This window comes from Ornithorhynchus anatinus, chromosome 15 (assembly GCF_004115215.2).
Source record: "Ornithorhynchus anatinus isolate Pmale09 chromosome 15, mOrnAna1.pri.v4, whole genome shotgun sequence".
Lineage (NCBI taxonomy): Eukaryota > Metazoa > Chordata > Mammalia > Monotremata > Ornithorhynchidae > Ornithorhynchus > Ornithorhynchus anatinus.
In genome coordinates, this window is record NC_041742.1 from 3,747,894 (window position 1) to 3,764,920 (window position 17,027).

The window sequence follows — 17,027 nt, forward strand, 5'->3', positions numbered from 1 at the left end:
GAGCATTTTCTTGAAAAGAACTATTTTCACAAGTCCCCATCCAAAATTCAACATTCAAAATACAAACACCGACATGCAAACATTTTAAAAATGAACATGATATTAAATAGACAGCACTGATAAGTTAATTTTCTGATGAATCCTTGGCAGGTGAAATTCAGATGCTCACAACTGAAGGCACACTAATTGAACATGCTGAAACGGCTTCCACATATCCCACAGGAAAATGCTTTATGTCAAAGAAAGGATAACTTTTAAGTAGTCACATGCTGAACTAGTGAAAAGGTCCACCTTTACAGAAGATGACAGAAGAGGTGAGTGGTTCTGGGAGAGTCAGAAGGAAACAGCGACAGACACCCACTTCTCACACATCATCCCCTGACACCACCCAATCAAAACTCCTTTCCGAAAAAGCACTTGTTCCATCATCTCCCCCAACAGAGTCACACATTTTCTCATTCAGGTCCAGACACATGATTCCCTCAACCTCTTACAGCCCGCTAAACACTTAAATGATGGGATTTTAGTGACTTTAGAGTGGGATACACAGAGAGGAGAGGGATAGAGAGGAGAGTGAGGTAAAAGACTTTAGAGTGGGATACACAGAGAGGAGAGGGATAGAGAGGAGAGTGAGGTAAAAGGGTCAAATAAAGGGGTCAGCAGAAAGCAGAAGGGGGAAAGTTAAAAGGAGAAAGGAGAGATGGGAGGGGTTACTCACGCTCCACTGCTACAAGCAGGAGAGGGGGGCGTTGGGAATAACAGGGCATGCGGACTTCTGATCCCCTACACTTGCACCCTACCAATCCTCTGCCACTTGGGTCAGTCTCCAAACCCATCAGAAGTTCAGAGTTAGGAACCTAATTCAATTTTCCATACAACTTGAAATGGTTGAAACCAGGTAATTTACCCTCTGATTTTCCTTTTTCAGAATCCTCATCGGATGTTTTTTCTTGAGATTGGTCAGCAAGTTCCTCCTTGTTTTTGTCAGAATCTTTTGGGCTTTGGTTCTCAGCCTCATTTTTGTCCTTTTCTGTTTCCTCAGAAGCTGGGCTCCTAGCATCATCTCCTATGTCGCCTCTTTTGGACCTGGTAAACTCCAAAATCTCATCTGCAACGAAGTGAAAAATATTGAATTGAAACATCAAGCAAATACAGTTTCACTTACAGCTACAATGTCACTGCGATTTTTGATTGTGAATTATTACACATGTAAATTCAAGGTGAAAAACATTTTTAGGAAAAAAGTCAGTCTTAGATAAACGACAAAAATGGCAAGGTAGTGCCACTAAACAATGTGAGGGATTAGCAATTAGTTTATTTGCTCGAAAATTCAGGATCAACTGAGAACGGGCACTTCGATACATCTAGTTATCTCTGGGGAGGCAGATGCCAATCTTGGACAGTCAAGGTATTTTTTCTCCCCACCACCCTTTATTATTCTGAGGAAGAGGCCCAGCCACCTCCCTAGGATGGAGGAGGAGCCACCTCTGCTCTCTGCAGTTAGTGGAGGGGAGGGTCAGAGTGCAGAGACTACTACTAGGCCAGGCTGGGCCTTGCTTGCCAAAATTTCTGAGGAGAAGGGTGAAGGGACTGTGGGTCCCTCCCCAACCCCTGGAATGTGAAACCAGGAGGAGGTAGGAAAAAATAACCTAAGATGGCAGGGTCTGAATCAAAACCTGCAACTGCTGCTACTAGCTGTGATGTCAGCAGCCCTAAAACAAGCTATAAGGAGTCATTCATGGTCTGACTTCTTCTTTCTAATGAAAAACAAAAAAACCCAAAGACCAAACCGAACAAAAAACAGGTGAAAGAACTGCCCTGAGAGGAGGAAAGGGAGGAGGCCAGAATCCCAGCAGACATTTGCAAAGAGGGATTTCCCCAAGGCCTGTGGGTTTCGGAGGGGGGTCCCCACAGGCAGAGAGAAAGGGGGAGCCCTAGCAGTCCTATCGAGGGGTGAGCAGATGGGTGGAGATTGAGAAGTTCACCTGAAAAGTCTGACTTGTGGTCTTTCAATACTACAGATTAGAAATGACACTGAAGGTGGGGAGGCTGTTTCCTCAGGTCCTGAGTTCTCTGGTGAAGCTGTCTGAAAGCTATGGAGGCAGTCCCTGCAAGCCTCACAAGAGCAAGTGCACAGGAAACATAGGAGTTAAGTCAATACCAGCGTGATCATCTGGCGGGTACCTTATCTGTGGAGAAGCTATGAACTGGTTTTTATAACCAATATTGAGCTTTAAAATCTATCTGCTCCAGAAACGGAAAAGGAAACAAAATCAGTTTTGCATGTCTAAGGTAGCTCTAAAGGTGACAGAACTTCTAAAAGAAAGTTCTATCTCTGAAAGAAAACCTTTTTGCCTAGAATCATTGAATGTTAGAAGAGGCTTGACTGTGGATTCACTACTGGCCAAAAAAGAGATGACGATTAAAATAACCTGTAAGATTTAATTTTTCTCTTTTGTCTAGTCGTCACAATCAGCTCTAAGTGTATTTGTCACATAGGATTACGTTCGCTTTCATTTCGACCGTTCTTGATACTATGTCAACAGAGTCGATTTGCCCAGGAGAGGATGCTACTTAGGTCAACGAAGCCAGTTAAAGACAAACAGAAAAAGCTCCTAATTCTGCTTCCAGACTGATATCAAAATTACCGCTGATTTACCCCTACACCAAACACTGTCCTAATTAAGAGTGAAAAACAATGGCGAAGATGAGAAGATATGTTAAGAAAAGGGTAAGTGACAACTTAGTAGAATTACACATTTTGATTAAAAGATTTCACAAAAATGATTGTGCACATCCAAGTGTCACAGTCAAATGATATTAGAGAATTTCCAAGTTGTTCAAACAAGTCCTCCACACTTACCGTTTGCTGCAGCCAGGAAAGATTTGTTACTACCCCGGGCCTTATTTGTCAGGTCTTCAGTTATGTCCATGTGCCGATGGATCTCTTCACTCATTTCTTCCAGAGTTTTGCAAAGCTCAGCTTCCCAGTAATCTTTGTCTAGGCATTCAATTAATTCTGCCAGCTGGACCTTTGTGCTATAGTACCAAAGTTTTTTATCCTTCTCATTTTCTGAATCTTCCTCTCTACAAAAACAAAAAACAAAAATGCTCACTGTGCATGATTTCCTTTAGACAAATCAAATTATGACCCACTGCCAGATTCGTAAAAATAACTGAACTATGAATTTCTTTTTGAAAGGAAGAATGAAAACTACCATCAGTTACTGACATACAGAAAGTACTGCACCAAAAACCAAAAGTACCATGAGTAAAAATAGTCAATGGGTTAATCATGCTCAAACCCCATCAAATCCCATCATTTCCCAAATGAACACTGAGATTACACAAAATGATTTTTTTAAAAGCACCATTTGTTGCTGTGATTCAAGAAATAAAGTTTTGAGAAGATAATTTTGAGCACTTCTGCAACAGACCTCCCCCCACTCCCCCAAAAAGGAATTTTAACATTGTGGTAAACCAGGAAGAGTAATGCTAATTGGAAAAAAGGACAAAGAAAAAAGTAAATATGGACTTTGGAATTAGTATTTCAAAACAAAAGTTAGTAACAAAATTTAGAGATATACTTTCCACCATCGTCGCTAAAATAATTTAAGGACCTACAATGCTTGTAATCTGTTCTATTACTTGGGGCATAGGAAAAAAAAGAATTGATCTAGGAGGGGTGGGGGGTGACAAACAGAAACTAAATTACATTTTAAAAATAAAATATAATTATTATGCCATTTATTAAGCTTTTAACACACTTTAAGCACTGCATTAACTGTTGGGGTAGATAGAACATAATGAGCTCAGAAACAGTTTTGTCCCATGTGGGGCTCACAATCTCGGGGATGGATGGCAGGCGATTTATTCTAATGTCAGACAAGAAAACTGAGGCACAGAGAGGTTGTCCAAGGTGATAATGAGCCAGTGGCAGAGCTTGGAATAGAACCCAGGCTATCTTACTCCTGGACCTGTATTTTTTGTCAACAATGAAACAAATGCTACTTGGTATAATTGCTGAGAGGAGCAGAATGACTGCCCTCTTTCTTCCTTTCCACATTCCTTGATACTGAAAAGGCAATTCAATTGGTCCCTTGACTTTCCCTTTCATTCCTGCACAGCTTACGAAGCAAAGGTCTATCTGGTCTCGAGGTCTATTCCTCTGACGGCATCTGTAGAACTCAAAGTAAATCACTTAACTGTGTTCTGACTCAGTTTCCTGGGGACAATATCAATTCTCTCCACATTAAACAGAAATTCTTGGCAACTAGCTTCAAGCCTTTTTATCAGCTGCTTCCATCTTAGCTTTCTACTTTCTTCTTCCACTATACTCCAGCTTGCATCCTTTGCTGTACTTGGCATTCTCTGTCTGTGCTGCGTGACCTTGGGCAAGTCATTTAACTTCTATCTCAGTTATTTGGGGATTAAGACTATGAGGCCCAAGTGGGACTTGAACTGTGCCCAACCTGATTAACTTGTACTTACTCCAGCGCTTATTCTAGTGCCTGGCATATAGTAGGCACCTGAGTACCTTTAAAAAAAATGACGCTTCTATTAAGGTAACGGACATACATGACAAGAGGTGGGGTAGCTAAGCTATCTGATCTGATGCATATCTAGGCTGACCACCCCTAAAACATTTCTATTCACTCCTGAAAAACCATAAGACCCCACCTACACTAATATAGTTTTTCTCAAGTGGGAAGACGGCTCTGCCCTCCTCCCAGAGAGGGAATCCTGCAGAGAGGGCAACCATCATAAGCCTGGGGCAACTCTGTTTCTGTTCTCCAAAACTGGCAAGTCTCTAGCTACTCTTCTGAAAAACACACTAACCTCATATTCCCCGGAACCATAACCTAACATAGCAGACCACAGTATGGCCAGTAGATGATCTTTACAGCATATCAGGTAAAGGAGGATAAGGAGTAGCAAATAGATCCCCTGGCACGATTCTCATACTTCTTACAGAAGCATTCCAAATCATCAGAAATAGGGTTCTAGAAAGTACTAATGAAATTTGGTAGTTCTGAGGAGCTCAAAAAGATTATGACTGCAGCATAGCAAGGCTGGTCATCCCCAAATATAACGATGCCCATCATGATTCAATCCTAAAGCTAGTGGGGTAAAGCCAGACACTGCAGTTATAGTCTATGCGCCCATGCAACCAGGACGCAACATGCAACAGTCACTTTTAGCAGAATAAAAGATCAAGATCGGGAAAGGAGAACTTCCACTTGAAGCATTACTACTTTCATGAGTGGTGATGAAATTGGTAATCGATTCATACATACACATTAAATTACTTTATTAGGTGTTTGGCTTTTATAACTTTATGAAACTTCATTTAACAGAGTAGCAGAGGCAAAACACTAAGTAGACCCTGTGACAAAGCAACAGAGAAAAAACAATTCAGCTGGAGGACATTTCTTTTGGATCTATCTCCAAAGTACAGTCATTAGCATACAGTAGTTTGTGATGATACTCTCAGTGACTTTTGACCATGCTCATAGCCTGTTGAGTTTGAAGTTTCCAAGGACCAGTAGCTTATTCAATGTCAACCTCTGGATTCCTGCTGCATGATTAAGCACAGCAGCAATTAATGGATTGAAGATGCGGCCCATGACTTGACTATGCTTTCTTTTGTTAGCCAGTAGGTACCTTCAATTCTGTTATGGACTAAAATACAGTTATTCTTTTTATTTGAAGATAACACCACTGATGGAAAAATCTTGGGAGGCAGTGAGGCCTACTGGAAAGTGCATAAAATTGGGAGTCAAGAGGCCTAGGCTTTAAACCCAGGACTGCTATTTATCTCTGGGGTAATCAAGTGAATCACGTAACTTCTTTGGGTTTCAGTTTCCTCAGCTGTGAAATGAGAATAATTTACCTGCTCTTCCTTACTCTGTGTGGGACGAGTGGGACGACGCCTGCGGCAGACCTGGTTATCTTGTATCAACCCCGATGCTTAGGTACCAGGAAGCACTTCATAAATACAACAATTATTTACCCAGGGGTGCAAATGTGGCTAAAAAGGTCAATGCGAGACTGATAGTCCTGACCTTATCATGATTACATAAAGATCGTCCCCTGTTGTATGGTTGTGTTTGCTGTTCCTCCTCACTGGCACAAGTTTTTGTTTTCATTTCTTAATCTCTCCATTCATTTGAAGCTTCAGCTCAGGGAAAAAAGTCATTCTTTTCTGGATTAGAGTGCATCAAAACCAGGAGTCTCTCATTGGCACTACCTGCAGAGGCAGGGAGAGACAAGGGCAAGGAAGGAACTACGTAAGGGGTCAGTTGCTAAATGAAATCTGCACCCATGATAGATGGAAGAAAGTGACCATCTCTGGAGTAATTCTCCATGACGGGAGAGGACTAGTGGGATAGCAGCATTTTTAAATCTAGGTTCTCTGGAGATTCTGGATTATTGCTCCCCTAGTCCCAAGGAATTCTCAAGACAAGACACGAAGATTCATTATGATGACCGTGGGCTCAGAATCCTCTCGCTATCTTGTATGACCCCTATGCACATTAGAGGGGTTAGATTTAAATTCTCTTGTAATTTTCTTTAGAATTTGGATGAGTCTTAAAAATGACACCATAGGTCCTATATCAACATCACTTACTGAGCACGTATCTTGTGCGAGGTGCTTAGTACTCTACTAGGTGCCTGAGACCAAGTCACCTTTATCTATCCACGTGACTGTTTTAAAGCTCAAACCTCCCAAGCCTATGAGAGACTTTTGGGGGCTCCTAGTGTTCTGCAACATGATGACAATGAAGGCCCAGTGATGGAAAAATAGCCCTCTTCTTCCTAATACATGTCAGAAAGATTAGAAAAAACAGAGTTGGGGGTTGTAATTTCCAAACAGGAAGCAACTTTCTCCTGGAAGCTATTAGGAAGGGAAGTCATGAGAGAGAAGAGGTCCTTATGGGTGACTGGGACCTATAGTAGTTCCTGGGAACTATAGCCCAGTAGAGGCAGCAGATCCTAAAGGAAAGACCAAAGGACCTAAGGCCACCACTTGCCAACTTCTCTCTGCTTCAGTTACCGCCTCTGTAAAATGGGGATAAGATACACATAGGGCAGGAACTGTGCCCTATCTTGCTTTTTTCCCTAGTGTGTAAGCACATTAGTCCTGCCTACTATCGTTACAGAAAGGGAGCAGGTCAAAAGAGCTGCCTGTAATCCACCCTTTCCGCTCCATCCAAACTGCTACCACGCTAACCCAAGCATTTATCCTATCCCACCTCGATTACTCTGCCTCCTTGCTGATATCAACGCCTCCTGTCCCTCCCCACTCCAGTTCCTACTTACCCTGCTGTCCAGATCATGTTTCTACATAAACATTCAGTCCATGTTTCCCCACTCCTTCAAGAACCTCCAGTGGTTGCCCATCCACCGATGCATTAACAGAAACTCTTTATCATTATGGTATTTGTTAAGCGCTTACTAATTGCCAGGCACTGTACTAAGCTGTAGGGTAGATATGAGCAAATGGGGTTGAACATGGTCCTTATCCCATGTGGGGCTCACAGTTTCAATCCCCATTTTACAGAGGTAACTGAGGCACAGGCAAGTAAAGTGACTCGCCCAAGGTCACAGCACTCAGTCACCTTGCCCCCTCCTACCTAACTTTACTGCTCTCCCACTACAAAATAGCCCAAACACCCTGCACCTCTAATGCCAACCTACTCACAAGATTACCTTGATCTTGTCTTTTCTCACTGTCGACCTCTTGCCCATATCATGCCTCTGGTCTCTTCATATCCGACAGACAATTACTCTTCCCACCGTTACAGCCTTAGTGAAGGCACATCTCTTCCAAGAGGCCTTCCCTGACTGAGCCCTCATTTCCTCATTTCCTACTCCCTTCTGCTTGCCCCGACTCACTCCCTTTATTCACCCCCTCTCTCAGCCCCATGACACTTCTAGACTGCGAGTCTGTTGGGGGCAGGGAATGTGTCTATCCAATCCACTCTGTTGTACTGTACTCTTCCAAGTGCTTAGTAAAGTGCTCGGCCCACAGTAAGCACTCAATAAATATGACTGATTGTTTGAGGTTTAGAAAACTCAATGTGAGGGAAAAGAAAAAAGACGGTCTTAAAACTGCCCAGGTGGTATGCGTGGGGGAAAGTCCAAGCCGTCATATGCAGATTACATCCCAGTGCAGAGTAACTCAATGCAATTTTCTGCCAAGGGGTTTTACAGTCAAGACCAAACAAATGCGTATTGGAGTGCCGTGGGACAGACGCACAGATGATGTCACACCGAGTCCATCCCCTTGCACAGATTTAGATGTTGAGTGGCTGGTTTCAGTGTGCACTCGGTGCCAAGTAGCAAAACGTTCCGCAAGCCAATATGCCTATGCAAAAAACAGGGTAAAGAGAATGCTTTGGGATGGACGACGAGCTAATGGAGAGCTCTTTGAGCAAAAGAGACCTCTGGCGACCGCAAAGAGATGCAGCGGGTGGATGAACAAACACACGGTCCTTAAAACCCGCAAATGTACCTGGATGTACATGACTATGCCAAATCGCATGACCCACCTAATCCTGTCAAATTGCCATGAGCTGACTATGAGATGTGCAGTGGCTGAGTAACAACCTATGACCATCACCATACCAAGCATGCCAAGATGTGCTCCTGAGAATTGTGAAAATCACCAATTCTGGGAGGCAAATTGCACCCCCTATAGATTTCTGTGAGATCGAATTTCCTATAATCTGCTAAAATTGCTGGCTGCCAATCTTCTGCCCATGCTCTAGTTTTGGTTCCCTAAAGGAACTAGAGGACTGTTGCCAAATCTGATGTCAACTGGACAGGTTTAAGGCTCACTGTTGGCTTTGAAACAAGCTTCACAGCTAAAGCACAGTTCAGAGCTTGTGCAGCATGAATTCCCTTGAATGCCAAGAAGCACGCTGGAGTGCACTCCTCAATGCACTACTGAATATTATGACTTCACATTTATTGCTCGCTATACAATTATAATGTTGGCTGCAAAATTTAAGTAAAAGCTCCAAATTGTATAGATGCTGCCAAACAACGCAGACTGCAGGAGTAAGCAAATGATAACCCTGCGGGGATGCCAGTTCTGAAAGGTGCTATATGTGCAAGGAAGCAAATTAGGGTCAGGAAGACAATTTGCACAGGATAGAAGAAATCCAAGTTTCATCTGGAAGGGCTGGGGGTGGAGCAAAGAACCCAAACATTAAAAATTTAATTTTCCCTCAGTATTCTTTACCATCAATACATTTAAAACACTGAGAGGAGCACTTACTGAATGCCTACTACTGAAGTATGAGCATGGGAGTCCCACAGAAGTCTGAGAAATAAGATTCTTGCCCTCGAAAAGCTTACCATCTAATGTGGACTATAAGGGGACACAAACTGAGGAAAACACAACAATTAAAAGAGTGTAGGTAGATTTGAATGTTAGATACATAGCATTGGAATGGGAGCCAGGAAACCTGGCATCTAGTACCAAGTTTTGGCATTAGTCTACTTTGTGACCTTAGGCAAGTCACTCAACCGCTCTGAGCTTCAAATTCCTCATCTGTAAAATGGGGTTAAAATACTTAACTCTTCCTCTCAGATTATGAGTACCCTGTGGGAGAGTAACTGTGTCTGAGTGATAATTTCTTATCTGCCTCCAACAAGCGCTTAGTACAGTGCTCTGCACACAGCATGTGCTCAATAGACACGATTGAAAGACTATAGCAAGTGCTTAATAAACACTGTAACAATAATCCATGAGAATAAACAGACAACTGCATAAAAATGCCAAGGCCTGAGAGGGTGTTGCAACTGGGAAGGTGAGGGAATTACTGATGAATTTATCATCATAAATGCAAGTTCACCCTCACAACACCTGTTTGAATTAATTACTCTTATTGATAAATATGGAATTAGAATTAATGACATCCAAATAACACACGATAATTAAAGAATCTTTACAAACAGCTAAAATGAAATTTGAGCCCTTTAGATAAATGAAGATTACACCAACAGGTGTTTGGGGTTGGGGCTACCTGATCTCCTAATCTGCTATCCTGCTTCACATTGGCCATGGCCTCCCTCCCTCAAACTGGAAGAGTTTCCAGTTTTCAAGCAGGTAAATAAGGTGATAAGGAGGGATGAAAGGGGAAGAGGTTGAGGAGGGAGTCCTCTGGACAGAGGAGTAGGATGCTTCCTCACCCTGAGAGATTCCTTTATTCCTTTAAAACCCCGAGAGTTATAAAGTCCATAGGTGCTGGAGATGGCTGATGGATTTATATGAATTACTGAGAGATTCCAGTAATTCATATAAATCCATCAGCCATCTCCAGCACCTATGGACTTTATAACCATCCTGAGCACTTTTGTGTTGTCTTTGGAAACTAAAAAGGGCTGCCTCACAAGGAGACTAACGAGATCGTGGTCAGGCTCCCGCCATCCCTGGGCCCTAGGGAGGTCAGTCCTTTCCCTACCCTAATTTTTTGGACGATGACCAGAGTGACCGCATACAATAAGAGAACGTGATTGTTGGGAGAGTGGAAGTTTTCAAGACCATGTGGAGTGGGATCACGGATGAATGGAGGAGTAGAGAGAATGATCTTCTAAATCTTGAAGATTCTGGTGAAAGGAGGAAGGAAGGTAATTACCAACACTTTTTCAGATAAGGAGCTTAAAGGGTTCAAAGTGGGGCTTCTTAATACATTTATGAATCAGGGAGGATTCATTCAATCGTATTTATTGAGCACTTACTATGTGCGGAGCACTGTACTAAGCACTTGGAATGTACAATTCGGCAACAGATAGAGACAATCCCGCCCATCAATGGGCTCCTGACCCAGGGATAGGATTTCAAGAACTTGATGCTAGAGGGGAGCTGTCCACCAATTTACACTCTAGGAGTCATGGGAGGCAGAGAGTCACCTTCTGAACTTTGGTATGGATGCTTTGAGACTTGGTCAGTCCAGATGAACTGGATATGATGATGATAATGACACTTGTTAAGCACTTACTATGTGTCAAGCACTGGGGCAGACACAAATTAATCAGGTCAAACACAATCCCTGTCCCTCATGGGGCTCACAGTCTAAGTAGAAGGGAAAACCGGCACTCTTATCACAAGATGGAGAGGAGGGAGTGGAGAAAAGAGGCAATAGTTCTGGGTACAGCTCAGCATGAGAAACATGACGCCCCTCTGGGTGGAAGCCAATTTGGTGGCTCACTTAACAGTCAGCGAGATCCCAGACTGCCCAGTGCAGTCATTTCTACGTAGTTAGGATCACAGATCAAATCTTCTACTGTGAATGCTCAGGCTGTTGCAAGCCGCTTTGAGAGGGGACACCAAAATCATGCTGATTTCCTAATCAAGCATCTTGGAGATTAAGGGGAGAGGTAAGCCTCTTTTTTAAAAAAATGTTATTTGCTAAGCTCATACTATGAGCGAGGATTGATAATCAATAACAAAGGAAAAAGTAATCAAGAAATATGCCAAAGATTAACATTAAGAGATTTGCTATGAGGAATCTGGAAAAAAGTCATGAAATGTGCTGATGTAACAACTGCCACGAAAATACAAATGGTCAATTCTATGGTGTTTCCAGTGACAATGTACGGATCCGAAAGCTGGACAGTGAAGAAACAGGATAGAAAGAGCATCGATTCTTTTAAAACGTGTTGCTGGAGAAGGTTTTTGCAAATACCATGGACTGCCTGAAAAACAAATCGGTTTTGGAGCACATGAAGCCAAAGCAGTCTCTGGAAGGCCGGATGACTGGACTTAGAGTAGCATATTTTGGACCCATCATCAGGAGGACTAATTCTCCAGAGAAGATGCTAATGCTAGGAAAAGTCCAGGGAAACATGAAAGAGGCAGACCAGCGGCTAAGTGGATAAAAACCAAAAGAACAATAACGCAAGAACCGTTAGCAAGGTTACGGGTTATGGCAGAAAACAGGACGTTCTGCAGAAAATATATCCAGAGAGTCAATATGAATCAGAAAGGACTTGACAGCACTTGATGATGAAAATAATAATCATGATAATAATAATGATGTGCCAGGCACTATACTGACCACTGGGATAGTTACAAGTCAATCAGGTTGGACACAGTCCTGGTCCCACATGGGGCTCAGAATCTTAACCCCCATTTTACAGATGAGGTAAGTGAGGCCCAGAGAAGTGAAGTGATTTGCCCAAGGTCACACTGCAGATAAGTGGCAGAGCAGTAACTAGAACCCAGGTCCTTCTGACTCGCGGGCCCGTGCTCTATCTACTAGGCTATGTTGTTTCTCAGTACCCAGAGGGTTGAAAGCCTGAAGTAATGGAAGAGTTCCCTTGCTGAGACATGGCTACTCATTTTAACGATGTGAACGGAAGTCAGGAAGGATTTTCCAACAGCTGATTTTGAAGTATTTTGAGGCGCAGTTAGATGGAATGGGACGGGGCTACTAAACCCAAGTGGTGTAAAGACTTACAATTCTTTTCTTTAAATAAAAGACCAAGACTTACAGCACTGCTAGGGAGAAGTATACTTACCCACCAGTGACCAAGCTTTTTACAATTTCTCACTTGATTCAACCTAGAAAAATGATTCAAAATGGTACCTAAAAAAATACAACCACCTTAGTAGGAGGAAGAGCAATAAAGTTTTAGTCACTGGAAAGTGTCCGATGGAGCAAGCCTCCCCCAACCCAAAATAACTGGAGTATTTTGTTGTCGTTCTTTTTTTCAAATATAACTAGAGTACACTGTCAATTTCCCACACTAATGGAGGGAACCCACTTAATGGACTATTGAAAATTGGGATAACCCACACAGATTCTTACCTCTTTGTAAGAACCCAAGTCTCCCTCGGGAATTACCATGCTACTCTCTGAATCCACATGGGAGACTACACAAAGCAGAATGGATTTTCCAAGGTGCCAAATTGGATTAGCTTCCTTTTTGGGTATGGCAAAACAGCAAATTCCTAGCGCCTTAGAGGTGCTTTTGTGCTTAAAGAAAGGTGAGTATGTGTGGGTGTGAGTGTGGGGGAGAAGAGTGAAGGAATTTAACTTTTAAATTGTATCTGACACATTAATTAAATTAAGATATATTCAGTACAAAAGCTCAGGTTTTTATGGAGCCGTACACTCAATCATTAAAACCTAGAAAAATAAAGGTATTGTAACTTGGACAATAGGTAACAAATTAATCTAAAACTGCTGAAGTATGTTGTTTGCTACCAATTCTTAATCCTGAGTGGATCTCTTTGTAGCAACCAAAGGGAAATAATATTTCTACAGAGATGGTCTTCACCAAGAATCCAGTAAAAGAAGGATTTCTAAATAGCTTAAGTGTGATAGAGATGAGAGATGCTAATTTAAAAAGAAATTGCTATAACAGACAGTATGTGGAATATAAACTTCAATACGTCCTAAAGAATAATCATGTTACTTAAATTTAAGGATATATACCCCTTTCCTAAGAGCAGAAAGTCAGTTCTGTCATAATGTATGTTTTCACTTAGGGCTTTGGCTAGAATGCTTTTAGGAAATTGAGGAATTTGTCCAACAAAGCAAACCTGTTTGGATACAACCGGATGTGGTGTGCAATGAAACGGTTTTGCAAGCACTCAGTGGGCATGGTAGCATACCATGAGTTTCCTTACATGCAGGTTTTTGCAAGAACGCAACCCCCACAAAGTAGGAGAATGGACTGAGGAAGACCAAACATGACTTCTTTGCTTATCTCACGGTCTAAGGTCAGGAGTGGTCACGCCTCCAACTCGAGCTGCAAAGCAAAATTACATACGGACGAGAGCCGCACATGGCAATGGCGGGCATGGGTTCGGGACGTTGGGTAGATAGGAGGGAGGCGAGGGTGAGTGACAGAGGTGAGACAGACAGGTGGGGAGAGAGAGAGGGCCAGACGCTGCACCCTTTTCTGGCCTGGGCCCACAAAAGCGGGGTGATGCTGCTGCTGTCGCAGAAAGGGCTAGAGCAGTGGCCCATTGCAGTTCACTACCACCGCCATCACAGCAAAAATAAACAAACCAAGAACTGCGTAACGTGAAGAACCACAGCTGGGCCACCCACGGTTTCAGTCATTCATAACAACAACCTCCAAGCACTTAAATCAAAGTAAAGAGCACAAGACAACCGAGAAAAATACTTGCTTAAAAATATAGTGGGTATAAACTGATCCTGAAGCAATTTTTTCTGCCAAAAAAAACCATTGCCCATCAGTTGCAAGATGCTGATAAAACTGAACCAATGGAGAATAAAAAAGGTCATTAAAGAAGGGAGACAGGAAGTGTGAAAAGGTGAATCTGGGCCTCCGTTGCTCATGAAATGATGCAGGAAGTAATAGAAAGGGAACTTGTCCAGGAAAAATGCAAGGCTCTTCGGGGTGGTGACACTGGCATCTTTTGGTGATTTGCATTAAAGACAATAAAATGCAAATTTAATCAATTGATGGACTTTTGGTCAGGGCCCACACCTAAATTAGTTAGTCTACGCATAGATACATTTATAAGGCAGAAAAGAGAAATCTACAAAGAACTGCCTGATCTTCATGACTTGGCTGGCTGGGAAAATAAATGGTGGGGCCATCACTTTAAAAATCAAACTTTCCTGTACCCGCTGCTAAGGCTTATACCATTGCCTTAAAGCAATTACTTGGAAAAGCAGAAAAAGAGGACTTTATTACTTAAGTCAATCATCTTATTTACCCAGTAGGTATATTAATCCAATTACCTAAGTGACCTGATCTGACAATGTGTTCCTGTTGAATCATGAACGCAACTATGATTTAAAACTATATTTCTGTATTCCTCGGTTGACCTGATAAGCTGCCCACAAAGAGCTCAGAGTCAGTATCCCCTAGGCACCTTGACACCCTACCCTGACCCCCATAACACTATATGGACATATCCTTTTACTCTGCTGCTTCCCCTATCTGTAAATTATTTTCATGTCCACCGCACAACTCCCAACGGTGAGCTCGAGGGCAGAGAAGAGGGTCTACGAATTTTATCGTACTCTCCAAGTGCTTACTTCAATGCTCTACACAGAGTAAGTGCTGCATATATACCACTGATTGACCTGTGAGTCTCTTCACAAAATTTCAGGATCATAAACCTAAAATATCCAAGGAAGGTTTCATTTATAAATCGGTGTTTCCAATAGGGCATTAAATCTGGCTGACTTGGAAAATGACTGTATATAAGATTTGCTTAAATTTCCCTTAGGTTTTTGGTTGACTTCAGTTTTCTCTTGCTCTGGGCGATTTCTACTGCTGTAAAAGGAACAACAATTTTTTTACCTATGATGCTAACTTTAATTTGTATTTTATTTAATACAATGTTAGTGGGATAGATGAAATATATATGTGTGTGTGTGTCTGTGTCAGACACACACACACATACACATATACATGCACAAGTATATACTTTTAAAAGCTCAATTATTAAAGCAAGTCTTTAAAAAATGTACAGGGATGGTAAAACTGCTCCCTGGATAGCTCACCTTTCATTTAAAAATAAAAGCCAAAAGACATAACTGAAAAGGATGAGTTAAAATTTTCTAATCATTTGGAACGACCTAGGGGACACATGAAACCAAGTTTTTCCTATTGTCTCCAGGCTTCCATTTTTAGCCCACACTGGATGGACTATTGAAATGGGTGTGCCCCTTTTCAATACTCACAACCTATATTTGGAAACAGCCACACTGAGAACTCTCCAAAAATCAGAATTACTCTTTCAGGGAGGAAAACGCTGTAACTTACTAAATACAAACATCAGTTTTAAAACAAATCAGAGTCATTTCACACCTAATAGCAGGAGAATGACTTCTACACACTGTCTCTTTATGTAGACACCAAGCAAGAGCACTGTAAGGTTCACTGGACCACACCTGACAGGAGTTACTTACATAATGAGTCTTCTGTTTAGGAACCAGTATTTCCGCCGACCTCGGTCATATCCAATGGGCTCGTGTCGAATGTACGGTTTATTTTTTTGGATTTCAGCAACACAGTCAGTCACCCCAGGAACCTTATGTGCCACACAGACTTCGCACTGCCACTCGTCCTCCGGTACCTCTTCCAGAGGCGGCTTCACACACTCCAGATGGTACACTGCTGAGCAAGTTTCGCAGCAGAGCAAATCCCCAAGTTTGTGACAAACCCTACAATGGTCATCGTACTGGATCACCCCTTCAGACATCAACTCTTCACGAGCAATATTGGTCGTTAGAAACTGATCCACTAGAAACTGAAGAACTTTGATTTTACTCTCTACTGGTCCATAAGGGTACTCTTCTGCTTCTTGATAAGGAAGAACGTGATGGTATTCTTTGTCGCTTTCACAATATACCCTCAGAACCTCTGGCCACGTCATTCCATCTATGAAATACAGTGTGGAATTCACACTATCTTTCAGATCAGCGGGTCCAAAGGTAGTATTTGAAGTGTCTTCTTCACGCAAAACTGCCTTCAGAAGCACGACATGCATCTCTGCCATAAGTGTGCACTGCTCTTGACTTACCAGAGCAGCACAGAAGTCCTCAAAACGAAAAGGAGATAAACGTAAAACAGTGCCAAAGTTCCGCAGTACCTCATAGATGGCAATAACATTCATTATGTGCTCATTAGGCACCATTAAGTCCTCGGAGGATTTAGGAAATTCAAGGAGTGGGATGTCTTTTTCTTCCAATATTGGAGAACGAGGACGATGCACTCTTTGTCTTCTCCTACCTGTAAATAAACAAGGAGCAGAATTACAAACCAATGCATTTCCACACTCTGACCATCTGCAATGGTCCCGCTTGCCAATTCAAGCCGATAAACTGAGAACTGCAAAACCATCTCCTGCATTACAGGAACTGCCTGGTTCCCGGCAAGGCATCAGAGACAATCAATGGCAATGATTACACACCCTGAATTTTCAAAATTCTCTTGAAAAATATAGATTCGACTTTGGGACTCCAAATGAAAAGGAACAAATTCCAATCCAGAGGTGGAATCTCTTGTCGGGATCACCAGAT

General features: G+C 42.3%; 1 protein-coding gene across 1 annotated transcript in view; it reads right to left on the reverse strand.

Annotated features, from left to right (window-relative positions):
• The window catches only part of BPTF (bromodomain PHD finger transcription factor), an 87,687-nt gene that overhangs the window by 51,254 nt on the left and 19,406 nt on the right, over positions 1 to 17,027 (reverse strand). The window contains 3 exon segments of the mRNA XM_039914260.1: positions 908 to 1,108; positions 2,864 to 3,087; positions 15,915 to 16,737. Of these exon segments, the coding sequence (XP_039770194.1) occupies positions 908 to 1,108; positions 2,864 to 3,087; positions 15,915 to 16,737 (1,248 nt within the window).